The sequence below is a fragment of the Otolemur garnettii genome, unplaced genomic scaffold (genome assembly GCF_000181295.1).
Source record: "Otolemur garnettii isolate 467f Iridium unplaced genomic scaffold, OtoGar3 scaffold00146, whole genome shotgun sequence".
Lineage (NCBI taxonomy): Eukaryota > Metazoa > Chordata > Mammalia > Primates > Galagidae > Otolemur > Otolemur garnettii.
The window spans coordinates 3757403-3769251 of NW_003852541.1; the positions used below are offsets into that span (position 1 = coordinate 3757403).

Below are 11849 nucleotides of genomic sequence, written 5' to 3' on the forward strand. Positions count from 1 at the left end.
GGCACTCTACCCAGGGGGACAGCTTGAGGCTCCTGTCTCAAAAAAAAAAAAAAAAAAAAAAAGATAACTGTGCACAGCCAACCCTTAGGTAAGTGGTTCTCATTGGGAGGTATTCCTGGTTGTCACATAAGTGTGTGTGTGGGTGCTATTGATACCTAGTGGGTAGAGGCCAAGGTCACTGCTAAATATCCCATAATACACAAGACTGCCCCAGTGCCAAACAAAAGGTATCTGGTCTGAAATATCAATAGTACCAAGCAAAGCACTCTGTTCTGGTCAAAGAGTTATAACAAAATGTTGCTCAAGGTATAAAGTTAATTTTTACTACACCTGAGAAACACACTGCCATTACTGTTTCAGTGAGGCAAAACACTTCACTGAGCAGGATGTACACTACCAGAGAAAACCACAAGTTGTTGAGATGTGAGACGTAAGACTAACAAACATCACCTTGGTTCCAAAGCAACATGGAGAACGTGAACCCCCAGTCTAGTGAAATAATGACCTAGTACTGAAAGAGCTAGGTGAACCGTGCCCTGACTAGGAGTGCAAAGAAATTCCATTAAGTTTGAAAAAACTCTAATATTCAAAAATGGACCACAAACACAAAGGTTGTGAGCCATTTCTCTGGTGGCAGATACAGCCATGGAAAAGGTTAAGATCAGCCAAGGCGCTGGACCTCGATGGAGGTGTGGCCCCATAACATCAGAATCTCTCAGGAACTCATTATAATGAACATGTCCAGGCTCCTGGACTTTGATGTATAGTTAGAAGTGAAAAGCACTAGACTGAGTTAAGAAGAAAGAGAACTCAGAATGAAACTAGAAAAGCCAATGTGTAGAATAAAAGCAAACTTCTCAGAATAATCTATTCTAGGCTGAGGCTCCCCTGAGGAAGACATTCCCACTTTAGTAATAACCACAAGTAGTTTGGGAGGCCTTTGTTCTTAGGTCCCAGATGGTTCCGGGAGATCCTGGGCTGACACAGGAAAACAGAATTTGGAAAGACTTGGCTTCTCCCTGTCATTCCAGTGTCAGAGCGGGCAAGCGCTGAGCTGCTCTGTATATGTCGTCCCGACCCTTCTGATCTGCACCTGCAACCTGTTAGCCTCACACTTTTGACTATAAGTGACTACAGATGAAGAAACACTAGTCATGACCTGGTTTAATTTTCTACAGGACAGCTCACCTTTAGTTTTACAGATTTTCCTCTACATGTAAACTAAAATGACTTAACTACCAGAATCCTGGCTTTCTCTTTCAGTATATATAATTCTTCTTAAGGTCTATGATTTTCTTAAGAAAACTGTTTTTCCTAAGTTCAAAATATGTAGATTATTCATGAATAGGTAAATAAGATCAGTAGCCTCTGGAGACACCTACTCAGGCTTAGTGTATCCAGTCACACATTGTGTGTCATTACTTCTGTGGATGTCTTTTAAAGAGAAGGGGAAGAAAGAGGAAAACGCTTTGGTTTTGACTTCTCAGTGGGTAATTTCCTATTTTTCTGCACGACAGTCAGAATTGTTATTTAATGTTTCACATTCCCTAGGTTGGGAAAGAACCCTGATAGAAATCAAAATGCTTGTAAAGAAAATTTGCTCTTGGCTTGGCGCATGTAGCTTAGTGGTTAGGGTGCTGGCCACATACACTGAGGTTGGCAGATTTGAGCCCAAACTGGGCTAGCTAAAACAACGCTGACAACTACAACCAAAAAAATAGCTAGGCGTTGTGGCATGCGCCTATAGTCCCAGCTACTAGGGAGGCTGAGGCAGGAGAACTGCTGAAGCCCAAGAGTTTGAGGTTGCTGTGAGTTGTGATGCCAGGATACTGTACCAAGGGTGACATAATGAGATTCTGTCTTTTAAAAAAAAGAAAAGAAAAGAAAAAGAAAATTTGCTTTTTTTAGGACACCAAAGTACAGGTGAATACTCCTTCTGGAGACCTTTCTGGATTGTGTGACGCTTCATGGAATAGGGAAGAGAAAAGTAGCTTGTCAGGACCACTGGGAGAATTATAAGAGGCCATAAACGTAATATGTGCAGATCAGAGTACTTAACCCCAGGGTAGGGATGAAGCAAATATCAGTCCTCTCATTTTGTATAATCCAGGTTCAGAAAAAGATTTAATCAGAGTCCCTATAGCTGTAGTACTAAGAGCCAGGTTGAGCCCTGTGGAGGATCACTGGAGGTCCTAATGATGGACTCAGATTTAAGAAGGATCGAACAAGGGGCTGTTGGAAACTCACATAAATCACAGAACTACGTGTGGTGCTTAAGGCCAACCTGGGCAACATAGTGATACCTATCTGTTAAAAAGAATGAAAAAAAAGAATCACAAAATAAAAATTCTTGACCTTAATATTCTTAGGCTCTTAGCATATTTATGGTGTGACTGGAGGCTGTGGCACATGTGGTTCTAGACAAGGTTGTGAAGTTGGCTCTCGAGAAGGCAGTGCTACTCTCTGCTAACCTCATCCTCTAGTGGGCACTGGGCAGCCTTGGCCTGCCAGAAAGCCATGAGGTAAGTGGCTCTCAAAAGCAAGTGAGACCCCTGCTCTGACATGGAGACAGGCATAGCACAGTAACAGTATTCTTTTTCAAAGAAAGAAAACTGACATACTTGCAGGGAAGAATCCGGACAACATCATTCTGCTTATAGCTCTCTATGCAGACTGCACAATGATCAAAGTCTGGGTCAGTTTCCTGAAACAAAGAGCACGGGAACAAAAATCATATGCTAAAAGTACATAAATGGTGGTTGTAGCAACTATGGTAAACCAGTGGTTATAAAGAGAAAATTATTAAAAATAATTTAGTACGTTTTCATTTGCTTAACAATATTCACTAAAATTGTATGTAAGCCAGCCTATTTTGCTTTAAAATTATGTTATGGCTGGTCATAGAGTCTCACATCTGTGATCCTAACACTGTGAGAGGCTGAGGTGGGTGGACTGCTTGAGCTCAGGAGTTCCAGACCAGTCTGAGCAAGAGCAAGACCCTGTTCATACTAAAAGTAGAAAAACTAGCTGGGCATTATGGTGGGCACCTATAGTCTCAGCTACTCAGGAGGCTGAGGCAAGAGGATCACTTGAGCCCAGGAATTTGAGGTTGCTGTGAGTTATGATGATGCCACAGCACTCTACCCAGGGCAACAGTTTGACTCTTAAAAAAAAAATTATGTTAACAATCTCTACTAATTTTGTTTATGGTAAGTCAAAATTTTAATCTTTTGAAGATTCAAATCAGCTATCACCTTGGATTGTCATTATCCTCCTCTTCTCCTCTCCTTTCCACTGTATTGCTAGCTTGTCTGAATCTGTTTCACTGCACACTCTACACAATCCAGGTCTTCACCATGATGCTCACTAATCACATCCTAAGTACAGACAGGAGGGATGGTGAGCCCCCAGTAGACTGCTATTCAGAGACCCACCCCAAGTACAGAGCTGTATATCTGGTCATGGATCTGGGGACAGAGAAAGGTCATTGGTAAGCTTAATGCTGGGTTAACCAAGAGCCAGGAAGCATCAGCCAGGTGTTCGGACACAAGGTTACTTGATTTTCTTCCCCTTCAGGCATTTAGCCTGAATGGTCAAAAAATGAAAGATGCAGGCTGGGCATAGTGGCTCATGCCTGTAATCCCAGCACTCTGGGAGGCCAAGGCAGGTAAATTGCTTGAGCTCAGGAGTTAAGACAAGCCTGTGCAAGAGTGAGACCTCATCTCTAAAAATAACTGGGCATTGTAGTGGGCACCTGTATTGGCAGGAGGATCACTTGAGTAATGAGGAGTTTGAGGTTGCTGTGAGCTGTGAGGTCACAGCACTCTACTGAGAAAGTAAGACTCTGTCTCAAAAGGAAAAAAAAAAAAAGAAAGATGCCTTTAGCCTAAGCCAGGAAAGGTATAACTATCTGCTGTGTCACTGCCACTTAGACTGAAACTCAGTGGACAACTCTTGTCAGGACAAGGAGGTTCAAACTAAGATGTATTTGCTTTAAAAATTAAAGGAAATATTGTTTTGCGCTAGCCTGGGGTACAAGTAAGATTAGGTGGGTTAGATGAACTTCAGGGAATTTCAAATTAATGTGACAACTAAAGGCTACCAGGCCAAGAAAGCATTTATAGTAGTTACCACTCCACTGGGGTTAAAGTACAACTGTGGTTTTTTTTTTTTTGGTCTGTTTTTAAGACAGAGCCTCAAGCTGTCCCCCTGGGTAGAGTGCCGTGGCATCACAGCTCATAGCAACCTCCAACTCCTGAGCTCAAGCGAGTCTCCTGCCTCAGCCTTCCAAGTAGCTGGGACCACAGGTGCCCACCAGAACACCCGGCTATTTTTTTTTTTTTTTTTGGTTGCAGCCATCATTGTTGTTTGGTGGGCCTGGGCTGGATTCGAACCCACCACCTTAGGTGTATGTGGCTGGCGCCTTAGCCACTTGAGCCACAGGCGCCAAGCCAATATAACTGTTTTGATGCTCCTTATATTTTCTGCAAGTGATTTTTTTCCTTTTCTCTTTCCTTAGTGTACAATGAATTTCACTAATAGTGTCTCCACCTTCTGAAGTTGTGTCAAAGGCAACTAAATAAGGTGACGTCAGGCAATGGGAATAAAAGTGAGTAAAATCCAAGAGTGGTAAAATTTAGCAAGACTGAGAATCATCTGAAATTATCCTTCCAGATGGAGTTCCTTGTGGAAATATTAGAGTTGGATGTGGGGCAGGAGACAAGTTTTGGTTTTATACTTTTTGAGATGTAATTTTTTCATTCTAGATCACCTGGAATACACTGAATGTAGGGTTTAGCATTAAGGTGCTATTTTAGCCTTCCAGAGAAGAAGCAGTTCTCTATCATAATGTAAGATCTAACTAGGGAATTCTGAAAAGGCCCTTTTCACTGCTTCTCTGATTTGGCACCCCCAAACCACCAGGCCCAACCCTGACAAACTGTGTTCTTTTTGTTGCCCTTGGTACAGTATCACAGCATCATAACTCACAGCAACTTCAAACTCTTAGGCTCAAGTGACCCTCTTGCTTCAGCCTCCCAAGTAGCTGAGACTACAGGCAGCCACCACAATGCCCGGCTATTTTTTGGTTGTAGTCATTGTTGTTTAGAAGGCCTGAGCTGGATTTGAACCCGCCAGCTCTGGTGTAATGTGGCTGGTGCCTTAGCAGCTTGAACTACAGGTGGTGAGCCAATATCTGGCTATTTTTTAGAGACAGGGTCTCACTCTTGCTCAGGTTGGTCTTCAACTCCTGAGCTCAAGCAATCCACCTGCCTCAGCCTCCCAGAATGCTGGGATTACAGGCATGAGCCACTGCACCCAGCCTTGTGCTCTTCTTTCAAGCTGCTTAACCTGCTGTGAAGATAGCACCTTGTTAGGTGAAACTCTCTCAAACATAGGTCTTTAACTCTCCCTTTAACTGGTTTAGGCAAACACGAAAGAGACACAGTAAAGTCACAGGTATACAGGAGGAAAACACACTTCTCCTGGCTTTTTAATATAAAAATGGTCCCACTAGAATTCTTACGAAAGCCAGGTTTGGTGGCTCACGCCTGTAATCTGAGCACTCTGGGAGGCCAAGGAGGGTGGATAGCTTGAGCTCATGGGTTCAAGACCAGCCTGAGCAAGAGTGAGACCCTATCTCTACTAAAAAGAGAAAAATTGAGGCAAGAGAATTGCTTGAGCCCAAGAGTTGGAAGTTGCTATGAGCTATGATGCCATGTCACTCTACCCAGGGCGACAGCTTGAGACTCTATCTAAAAAAAAAAAAATCTTTTAAAAAATTATCTATTTTTTTTTTTTTTTTTTTTTTGAGACAGAGCCTCAAGTTGTCGCCCTGGGTAGGGTGCTGTGGCATCACAGCTCACAGCAACCTCCAACTCCTGGGCTCAAGCAAGTCTCCTGCTTCTGCCTCCCAAGTAGCTGGGACTACAGGTGCCTGCCACAATGCCTGGCTATTTTTGGTTGCAGCCATTGTTGTTGCTTGGTGGGCCCGGGCTGGATTTGAACCTGCCAGCTCAGGTGTATATGGCTGGTGCCTTAGCTGCTTGAGCCACAGGCTCTGAGCCATATATGCTAGATTTTAGCAGAAGAAAACTGCAGAAAAATATTGCTAGTAGTCTAGTGATGCTAATAATGGCAAATGTTTGAAGAGCAGGGAAGCTGGAGGACTATCTGAAGGGCTTCCAAAAGGCAGGCATGCCAAGAAGAGAAGGTAGTTTAAGATAAAGTAGTAGGTGGTATACCTGGAGAAAACAATAATGTAACAAATGAGATATAAACAATCAAGGTGTATTCTTTCTCACCGAACAAAAACAAAACTACTTAATTATTTTAGAGTGCTACATAACTGTACCTTATCACCCTTTTTTACCGTTCTGGTTGTCAATTTACTGATGGCTTTCTTGGCTGCATCTCCGAGACGACGCTGTGAAAATTGCAAATACAAACAGATATTAACAGTAAGATCTCTGAATATCCTTTATTTTTAAACAATTAGAAGTATAAAGTTCCTATTATTCTACATCTCTCTTCATGTCATTATCATATAAGAGGATCCTAAGAAATAAAAAATCAGAACTGGCAGTTATACCATAGATTAAGCACTTTGAATAAAAAATGTATATAGTGAAAAGGCCAGGTGTTGTAATCACTGTTGCATTTTATGAACATTTGGTATATCACACATTATAAAAATGTACTTCTTTGCACACTCTGGAGATACTATCACTGTTCTAATGGCTTTCCTATTCTGCTTGAGAGGATGACCACTCTTAGGTCTGTAAAACACTGTCTTTGTAGATGCCTGATGCCTCTTGACATTGCTTATCACATCATCAAGTAAGAGAGGGGTTGCCGTTCCCTGCTCTACCTTTGGCTCTGCTACTATTATGCTCTGTATTCTTAGGAAGGTGCACCCACCTTTCCAGGTTTGAGTTCTTCCGAATTATTTTTGAGGCTTTAGTCAGAGAATCTTTAAGGCTGGATTTACCCAACACCCTGCCAGACACTGTTAGCACTGCTTCATACCAATGACCCAGAGATGAAAAGATAGTGATTCCCTAACCTTGCAAAGCTAACTGAAGTGGAAAACAGTTTATCTAATGGTACATAACCGAGCAGGCCCAGTGTGAGTTGGCAGCATAAAAAGGCAACCAGGTTGGGTAGGACAGGGTAGAGGAGTAACACTAGGGAAGGCATCCAGGAAAGAAGACTTGAGTTTGGAAAACTACACAGATAGGAGTTGGATAGGAAAAGCACAGAGACATAAAGGGGGATTCCAAAGGAATCTTTAGGTAAAGATAAACAGATGTGAAGCACAGAAGCACAATGGAAAGTCCATGTCACTGTAAGCTGAGTGTAGGCTTTGCTGTTCAAAGGAGAATGTCCTGTCAGTTGAAGAGCCCCATTAATATTCACATGGAACAACGTGCACCCTGGGACAGCGGTTCACTCTAGACAAAACTAGATTCCCAACTGTGGAAGAGGCAGATGTGGATGCTGAGGGAGCAAGGTAGGGACCAAAATGAGAGAGACACGGATTCCATGAGAATGAAACTAAAACTCATAAAAACAGTTAAGAAAAATTTTAGGAAAAATTTAAAAATATGCAAAAGACAATAAAGCCTTTCCTACATATCATCCAACTTCAATTATCGATGTATTACCTAGTGTGTCAGAGGTTTCAAAGCCTACCACCTATGTCACATAACTGCACCCATAGCCCTCACTATGCATCTCTAATACACGTAAGCTTCTGTTAGATGCCAAACAACAGATGTTCTAACCAAACAAAATTAACAATAATTAATCAAGGGCAGAGCCTGTGGCTCAGTGGGTAGGGCGATGGCCCCATATACTGAGGGTGGCGGGTTCAAACCTAGCCCTGGCCAAACTGCAACAAAAAAATAGCCGGGCGTTGTGGCAGGCACCTGTAGTCCCAGCTACTTGGGAGGCTGAGGCAAGAGAATCGTCTGAGCCTCAGAGCTGGAGGTTGCTGTGAGCTGTGACACCACAGGACCCTACTGAGGGAGACAAACTGAGAGTCTCTAAAAATAAATAAATAAATAATAATCAATATTCTCCAACACTCAGACTATACTACAATTTCCAAGTTGTCTACACTATGTCTTTTTTCTTTTTCTTTTCTTTCTGAGCAAGCTTTGTTGCATGTGGCCAGAGTGACAAGGTGTCAGCCTAGCTCACAGCAAACCTCAAACTCCTGAGCTCAAATAATTCTCCTTCCTCAGCCTCACAAGTAACTGTGACTACAGGCATGTATCATCATTTGTGGGTAATTTTTATTTTATTTATTTTTAGAGACAGAGTCTCGCTTTGTCACCCTCAGTAGAGTGCCATGGCGTCATCATAGCTCACAGTAACCTCAAACTCTTAGGCTCAAGTGATCCTTTTGCCTTAGCCTCCCAGAAGCTACAGGCACTCATGGTCCCAAGTAGCTGGGACCATGGGTGCCTGCCACAAGACCTGCCTATTTTTAGAGGCAGGGTCTCGCTCTAGCTTAGGCTAGTCTGAATTCCTAAACTCAGGCAATCCACCTGCCTCTGCCTCTCACAGTGCTAGGATAAAAGGCATGAGCCACCACACCTGGCCTTGCTAATTTTTAAAAAAAATTGTTTTGTGGAAATAGGGTCTCAATGTGTCCTCACGCTGGTCTCTAACTCCTGGCCTTAAGTGATCCTCCTGCCTTGATCTCCCAAAGTGCTAGGATTACAGGTATAAACCAACATGGTAGCCTACATTAATTTTTTTTTTTTTGAGACAGAGTCTTGCTCTGTTGTCCTGGGTAAAATGCTGTGGCTCAAAGCTCATAGCAACCTCAAACTTTTGGGTTTCAGAAAGCCTCTTGCCTCAGCCTCCCAGTAGCTGGGACTATAGGTGTCTAGTGTTAACACCTGGCTAACTTTTCTATTTTTAGTAGTTGCTGAGGCTAGTCTCAAATTCCTAAACTCAGGCAAACTACCTAACTCAGCCTCCTAGACTGCTAGGATTACAAGTGTGAGCCCCATGCCTGACCTACATTAATTTTTATGTTAAACCAACCTTATATTCCTGGGATAAACACCACCTGGTCATGATGAAATATCCTTTTTATATATATTTTGGATATAATTAGCTAAAGTTTTGTTCAGAATTTTTGAATGTGTTAAAGAGGGATTTTAGTCTGTAGCTTTTTGTTTTTAACGTTTCTATCTGGTTTTGGTATTAGGAATAATGCTGACTTCATGGCTTAAAGGGGAGGTGTTCCACCCCTATTAATTTTCTGCCTAGGTTGAACATTTAAAGTCTAAAATGTGACAGAATTTGAAACTTTTTAAGTGCCATCTTGACACTCAAAGGAAGTACTCTTTTGCAGTATTTTGAATTTTCAGATTTGTGATCCTCAGCCATTAAGTTTAATGTAAATATCCCAAAATATGAAAAAATATTACAGGGGTCCTCAAACTTTTTAAATAGGGGGCCAGTTCCCTGTCCCTCAGACCGTTGGGAGGGCTGGACTGTGGGCCTGGGACGCGTCAGTTGCTAAGCAGGACAGGTGGTGGTGGCAAAAACACCTGGTGGGCCTGATAAATGTCCTCGGTGGGCCACATGTGGCCCATGGGCCGTAGTTTGAAGACCCCTGATATAAAATATGAAAGACTTCTGATACCAACCTTTTCAGATCAAGGATACTCAACCTATAGTTTGTTTAGAATTGTTATTATAGTTGACCCTTGAACAATGCAAGGATTAAGGGCTCCAACCCCTCAAAAAATCATGCACAACTTTTGACCCCCCAAAAGCGTGTTGAGGCCTTATAGATAATATTAACAGTCTATTAATGTATTTTGTAATGATCGTATTTTATAATGATTATATACTGTACCCTTATAATAAAGCTAGAGACAAGAAAATGGTATTAAGAAAATCTTTTTTTTTTTGAGACGGAGCCTCAAGCTATCCCCCTGGGTAGAGTGCTGTGGCATCACAGCTCATAGCAACCTCCAACTCCTGGGCTCAAGCGAGTCTCCTGCCTCAGCCTCCCAAGTAGCTGGGACCAAAGACTCCCGCTACAACGCCCGGCCATTTTTTGGTTGCAGCCATCATTGTTGTTTGGTGGGCCCAGGCTGGGGATTCGAACCCGCCACCTTAGGTGTATGTGGCTGGCGCCTTAGCTGGTTGAGCCACAGGCACCGAGCCGAAAATCTTAAAGAAAATATATCTTACTCTTCACTAAGCAGAAGTGGATCATCACATAAAGGCCTTCATCCTCACAGTCTCACACTGAGTAGGCTAAGAAAGGGGAGAAGGAGAGGGTCGGCTTGCTGTCTTGGGGTGATGGAGGTGGAAGGGGATGCAGGAGGAAGAAGAACACTAAGTGTAACCCTTATGGAAATACGGGATAATTTTGGTCTGACAATGTTGCTTTATCATTTCTCTAAAAATGTTTCAGTGAGGTACTAATCCTCCTCCTGCCATTTCCTTTAGTTTCATTGCCTGTAACACAAAAAGGTGTTGTAAAAGTCAAAAGCAGTCCTGAATAACTGGAACCCTCTGCCACACTGTCTCAAGTCAACCCGTTTTTCTACGGCTTCTTCTTATAGTGATTTTTCTGTCTTCATCGCATGGTAATAGTTTGGATGCACTCATTTCCTTCAAGCTGTCTTCTATTAATTCCTGTGGTGTGGTGCCTTTTTGTCCATAAATTTTTCTAAGATCTAAATCTTGAAATCCTTCATCCTCCCCCTACTTTTTTAACCATATGATTAAAATGGTTGGTTCTTTCATGATTTCTTTGATGGGCTCTGTCATAAATTCTGTTAAGTCATGTATAACATCTGGACAGTTTTTGCTTGCAGGAATTTTTTTGTTTTGGGCTTGATGACTTTCATGCAACTTTTTCAGTAACAGTAACAGCATATTCAATGGTGCAATCCTTTCTTGATGTTGTATCAGGATTATCTTCTATAGCATCAACAATCCTTTTAGCAGTGTACACTATGTGTAATGAATGTTGCCCTCAGTCCAGAGTCTGAATTAAAGACATTGTGCTTGGAGGCAAGAAGACCACTCAGATGCCTTTGGTGTTGAACTCAGGAGTTCTGGGTGGCCAGAGGCATCATCTGATATCAGAAGAACTTTAAAAGGCAGTCCTTCACTGGGAAGAAACTTACTGATTTTAGGGACAAAGCATTGATGCAACCAATACAGAACAAGGGTCCTTGTCCAAGCTTTCCTGCTGTACTAAACCAAAAACTAAAAGAAAAGCAAACCACCCCACCAATCCCCTAGGAGATGATGTTTATCTTTTCTCTTCAAGGCTTGGGGGTTAGGAGCTTTATATTATAAAGGAAGTCTTTGATAATGAACTCCACTGCCTTAAATCCTGGCTCTCTCCCCTTCCTTACTAATATATGCCCTTTGTGACTTCTTTTTCAAATAGGGCACTCCTATAGACATTAAAAACCTGTTCAGGTAAATATTCTTTCTCTCCAAAGATTGTCATAACAGTATATGGAAACTCATCTGCTACCTCTTGATAGAAGTTGCTTCTTCTGTTACCCTGACACTTTTTGAGCCAAGCCCCTTTCTAAAATTTTCAAAGCAGCTTTTGCTGAAATTAAATTCTGCAGCTTTTTCTTTTCACGTTCCTTTTGTCATATAATAGCTTTGCTTTCTCTTTCATGACGTCTATGAAACTTTCTTACAGCTGTCTTGTACCCACATAAAAGTTACAAAAGGTGTTATACAGAAAGTACAAGGTTTTTTGCACCTGCTGGTATAAAAAACAGAGTTCCTTTTTTCTTTTCTTTTTTTTTTTTTTTTTTTGAGACAGAGCCTCAAGCTGTCCCCCT

At 42.0% G+C, this 11849-nt stretch overlaps 1 protein-coding gene across 2 annotated transcripts in view; it reads right to left on the minus strand.

Annotated features, from left to right (window-relative positions):
* Nucleotides 1-11849, minus strand: part of RNF130 (ring finger protein 130) — a 110809-nt gene that overhangs the window by 18633 nt on the left and 80327 nt on the right. For both annotated transcript variants that reach the window (XM_023518747.1, XM_003799158.2), the window contains exons 4-5: nucleotides 6353-6424; nucleotides 2622-2704 (exon numbers count right to left, since the gene is read on the minus strand). In XM_023518747.1, the coding sequence (XP_023374515.1) occupies nucleotides 2622-2704; nucleotides 6353-6424 (155 nt within the window). The remainder of the gene's footprint in view (nucleotides 1-2621; nucleotides 2705-6352; nucleotides 6425-11849) is intronic.